The 5,000-nt window shown below is 44.2% G+C and overlaps 1 protein-coding gene across 2 annotated transcripts in view; it reads right to left on the bottom strand.

Moving 5' to 3' along the window:
- The window catches only part of LOC113826921 (protein O-mannosyl-transferase TMTC1-like), a 455,906-nt gene that overhangs the window by 14,016 nt on the left and 436,890 nt on the right, over positions 1-5,000 (bottom strand). For both annotated transcript variants that reach the window (XM_070128360.1, XM_070128361.1), the window contains exon 14: positions 2,558-2,693. In XM_070128360.1, coding sequence (XP_069984461.1) covers positions 2,558-2,693 — 136 coding nt within the window. The remainder of the gene's footprint in view (positions 1-2,557; positions 2,694-5,000) is intronic.

The raw sequence follows: 5,000 nt of genomic DNA on the forward strand, positions 1-5,000 counted from the left end.
TTGGCTAAGTTCTCTGTTTATTTTTACGTTTTATGTTTTATCTTATGTGTCCCTTTATTTATTCGCTCTTGGTCGATTTTCTTTTATTTCTATTACTGTTTATTCTATGTCCCCTCCCATTTTCTCTCTTTCTTGTATTCTATCTATCTCCTATCATTTATTCTTGTCCCTTTTTTATTTCTATTACTGTTTATTCTATGTACCCTCCCCTTTTCTCTCTCTTTTATTCTATCTATCTCCTCTCATTTATTCTCGCCCCTTTTTAAAATTTCTATTACTGTCTATTCTATATCCCCTCCCCTTTTCTCTCTCTTTTTATCCTATCTATCTCCTATCATTTATTCTTACCCATTTTTAAAATTTCTGTTAATGTTTATTCTATGTCCCCTCCCCTTTTTTCTCTCTCTTATATTCTATCTATCTCCTATCATTTATTCTTGTCCCTTTTTCAAATTTCTATTACTGTTTATTTTATGTACCCTCCCCTTTTCTCTCTATCTATTATTCTATCTATCTCCTATCATTTATTCTCGCCCCTATTTTTCCATTTCTCCCTTTTCTCTCTTTTTTATTCTATCTATCTCCTATCATTTATTCTCGCCCCTTTTTAAAATTTCTATTACTGTTTATTTCTTGTCCCCTCCCCTTTTCTCTCTCTTTTATTCTATCTATCTCCTATCATTTATTCTCATTTATTTATTTATTATCATTTATTTATTCTGTCTTGTTCTTCTTAGCCTGGACGCCGGCTGCTCTGTATGTTAAAGTCCATTCGGGATGCAATTGGGAGTTAATTCGTTAATTTCTCTTCCTTTGTTGTAAGATTCTAGCGAGGAGAGAGGAACAGATGCACATCCTCTAAAGTACTAATTGCTTATCTATTTCCTTTGGCTATTCCGTGTCTATTTTCGAACCTCTTTCGGATAAGCGTTTTGGATAATGGGTCCAGTGCCCTTGAGGAGATAATTATTTCTCTGTTCTTGCTCTTTATTTTCTCTCTCTTTCTTTCTTTCTTTCTCTTTCTCTTTCTTTCTCTGACTGTCTCTCTGATTCTCTTTCTCTCTGTCTTTCTTTCTCTCTCTCTCTCTCTCTCTCTCTGTCTGTCTGTCTGTCTCTCTCTCTCTCTCTCTCTCTCTCTCTCTCTCTCTCTCTCTCTCTCTCTCTCTCTCTCTCTCTCTCTCTCTCTCTCTCTCTGTCTGTCTGTCTGTCTATCTCTGCCTCTGTCTATCTCTCTCTGTCTCCCCCTCTCTCTCTATGCATCTCTCTCTCTCTCTCTCTCTCTCTCTCTGCATCTCTCTCTCTCTCTCTCTCTCTGTCTCTGTCTCTCTCTCTCCCCCCCCTCTCTCTCTCTCTTTTGGCTGGATGATTATTCTCTGTTCTTGTCTTTCTCTTGCATTTGGGATATTGTTCTCTGATCTTGCATTTCTATCTCTCTTCCCCCTTCCTCTATTGCTTATGTAGCATCATCATTGTTCCATTTATTGTTCCTGCAGTATTCGATGTAAAATCTATTATCATCATTATTATATTTATTTATTCATTTATTATTTTCTATTTTCCTTTATCTAAATTTCCTTTTTTTCCCTTCCGCTGCAATCTGCTCTTCCTTCCCCCTTCTGTTTCTCTCTTCTCTCTTGCTTCACTCCCTCTTCCCTAATCCTTCCTTCTAAATCTTCTTTTAAACTACTCCTCCCTTTCCTCGTTTTATTCATATCCTCTATTCTAATCCTCCTCTCCCTCAGTTCTTCCTTTAGTCCCTTTCCCCTAATTCTCTTTTTATTTCCTTGCCTCTTCCTCACCTTTCCAATCCTCTGATCTCTCACTCACCTCCCTTATTCTCTCTTTCTAATCACCCTTTTTTCAGTCCTCTCTTTCTTCCCTTTACCCTCCCTTCTAATTCTCCTCTCCTCCAAGTCCTCCTTTTATCCCTTACCCCCAATTCTCTCTTTATTTCCCTGTCTTTTCCTCACCCTTCCAATCCTCTGATCTCTCATTCACCTCCCTTATTCTCTCCTATTCTCCCTTTTTCCTGTCCTCCCTTCCAATCCCTGAGTGAAGCAATACTCAGTCCTTATTACGAATACAACCCATAACAACCCTTCATAACCCATTACAGCCCATCACAATCCAACCCAATCCATTACAGCCCACCACAACCCACCACAACCAATTACAACATCTCCCACTACAACATCCCCAACCCAACCCCTCACAACCCATTACAACCCAACCTAACTCATCACAACCCACCACAACCCCTCAAAACCCATCCTAACCCATCACAACCCAACCCAACCCACCACAACCCATTACAACCCCTCACAACCCAACCCAACCCATAACACCCCAACCCAACCCATAACAACCCAACCCAACCCAACCCAACCCCTTACAACCCATCACAACCCCTCACAACCCAACCCAACCCCACCACAACCCAACCCAACCCCACCACAACCCAACCCAACCCCTCACAACCCACCACAACCCCTTACAACCCAACCCAACGCCTCACAACCCCTCACAACCCCTCACAACATCCCCCCACCCAACTCACCGCTTATACAGGATCTCCGCTTGCTTGTTGTGATCCAGGGTCCTCATAAGACGGGCCGTGTTGACGAGGGCGACCGTGTGTTCAGGGTCCAGTCCCAGCGCCGCCTCGTAGTGTCTCAGGGCTGCCTCACGCCGTCCTGTAAAAGATGAGGGACTGGGTTATATGGGAGGGTGGATTTGGGGTGTGTGGGGGGGTGTGGGGTGTGTGGGTGTGAGGTGGTGTGGGTGGGTGTTTGGGGGATGGGGGTGAGGGGGTGTGTGGGGTGGGGAGGTGTGGGTGGGGTTGGGGGGTGGGGTGGGTGTTGGTGGGTGGGTGGTTTTGTGTGTGTGGGGTGAGGGATGGGGTGGGGGGTGGTGGGGTGTGGGTGTGAGGTGGGCGTTTGGGTGTGAGGGTGTTTGGGGGTGGGTGGGTGGGTGGGGGTGGGTGTGGGGGTGGGGAGGGGCGAGGGTGGGTGCTTGGTAGGTGGGTGTGAGGGGGGGTAGGTGTTGGTGGGTGTGTGGGGGTGTGTGTGGGTGGGTGGAGGTGTGAGGGCGTGGGGGTGGGGGGAGGGGAGTAGGTGGGTGTGGGGGTGTGGGTGGGTGTGGGGGTGGGTGGGGAGGGGGAGTGGGGGTTGGTAGGTGTGAGGTGGGGTTGGGGTAGGTGTGGGGGTGTGGGTGGGTGTGTGGGGGTGGGTGGTTGGGGGTGGGGGGTAGGTGGTGTGTGGGTTAGGGGGTGGGTTGGTTGGTAGGTGTGTGTGTTATAGGGGGTATGGGGTTGTGTGGTGGATTCGGTGGTGTGTGGGGTTAGGTTTGGATGTTGAGGGATACTTGTTTGTCAATTGGTATAGGGTAATGGGGTGATTAAGGGTAAAGTTTTGTTTTGGTATTCTCCGTATATTTCTTTTTTTTCTCTCTCTCTCTCTCTTTCTCTCTCGCTCTCTCTCTCTCTCTCTCTCTCTCTCTCTCTCTCCCTCTCTCTCTCAGTCTCTCTCTCTCTCTCTCTTCCTGTTTCTATCTCTCTACGTGTCTGTGTGTGCCCCCCCCCCCACATAAACACACGCAAACATACACAAACACACACAACCACACACACACACACACACACGTACGCACACACGTACACACACGAAACAAAACGAAACGAAAGAAAACGAAAAAGGGGAAAAAGAAACACAAGACAAATGGAAGCCTCGTGCACTCTGACCTTCCCCGTGCCAGGCGGAGCGAGGTCAATGGTTCACGGCGAATATAACTAGGTTTCTTTCCATTACTCTCTCGCCTTGCTGTTTTCTGCGCAGTTTTTCCCTCGTGGTACAAACTGTGCTTCGACGGCAGATCAATTAATCGTCTTTCCTCTTTTTCCTGCTTCCTGTTTTTTTTTTTTTTTTTTTTTTTAGTGGCGTTCTTTTCATGTTTTGATTTTTTTTTTTTTACTTTCTCTTTCTCTTTCTCTCACTTCCTTTTTTTCTGATCTCTCTTTGTGTTTGTGTGTGTGTGTGTGTGTGAAGAGAGAGAGAGACAGAGAGAGAGAGAGAGAAAGAGAGAGAGAGAGAACTAGACTATGAATACATTTCTACAAACGTATATTAATACCCATGTGTGTAAATACACGTAAGCAAAAGTCTCCCTTCTCTTAATCCCTGTCCCATTTGCTCCCTTTTTATTCCCCCTCCCTCCCTCCCTCCCTCCCTTCCATCCTCCCTCCCTCCCTCTCTCTCCCTCACCCTCTCTCCCTCCCTCCCACTCTCCCTCTCACCCTCCCTCCCATCCCTCCCACTCTCCCTCACGCCCTCCCACTCTCCCTCCCTCCTTCCTACTCTCCCTCCCTCCCTCTCTCCCTCTCTCCCTCTCCATCATCTGCGATTCCCAGCTTCCTCTCACTCCCTAAGCCCAACGTGAAAGAGATGGATTTAAAGGCCCTTCGACTCACAGCGGCGATGGCCACGCTCTTCCGTTTATCACTGTTGCGCCTTATATGGACATGGTATTTTTGTCCAATTTTTGTGCTTTTATTTACTGTTTGTTTTTCTTTTATTTATTTATTTGTTTTTCTTGATTTTTTTTTTTTTTTGTTGATGTTGGTATCATTGTAATTAATATTAGTCTCGTTATTAATATCACTGTTTCGCCTTATATGGACATGGTATTTTTGTACATTTTTTGTGTTTTTATTTACTGTTTGTTTTTCTTTTATTTATTCATTTGTTTTTCTTGATTGCTTTTTTTTTTTTTTTTGATAGATGGTATCATTGTAATTAATATTAGTCATTATATGGACATGGTATTTTTGTGTATTTTTCGTATTTTTATTTGCTATTTTTCTTGGTTGTTATTTTGATTTTGTTGATGGTATCATTGTAATTGACATTAGTATTATTATCTTTATTGTTGTGTTTCTTATATGGACATGGTAGTTTTGTAATTTTTTTTTTTGTTTTTATTTACTATTTTTCTTGGATGTTATT

Source organism: Penaeus vannamei, chromosome 12 (genome assembly GCF_042767895.1).
Source record: "Penaeus vannamei isolate JL-2024 chromosome 12, ASM4276789v1, whole genome shotgun sequence".
Lineage (NCBI taxonomy): Eukaryota > Metazoa > Arthropoda > Malacostraca > Decapoda > Penaeidae > Penaeus > Penaeus vannamei.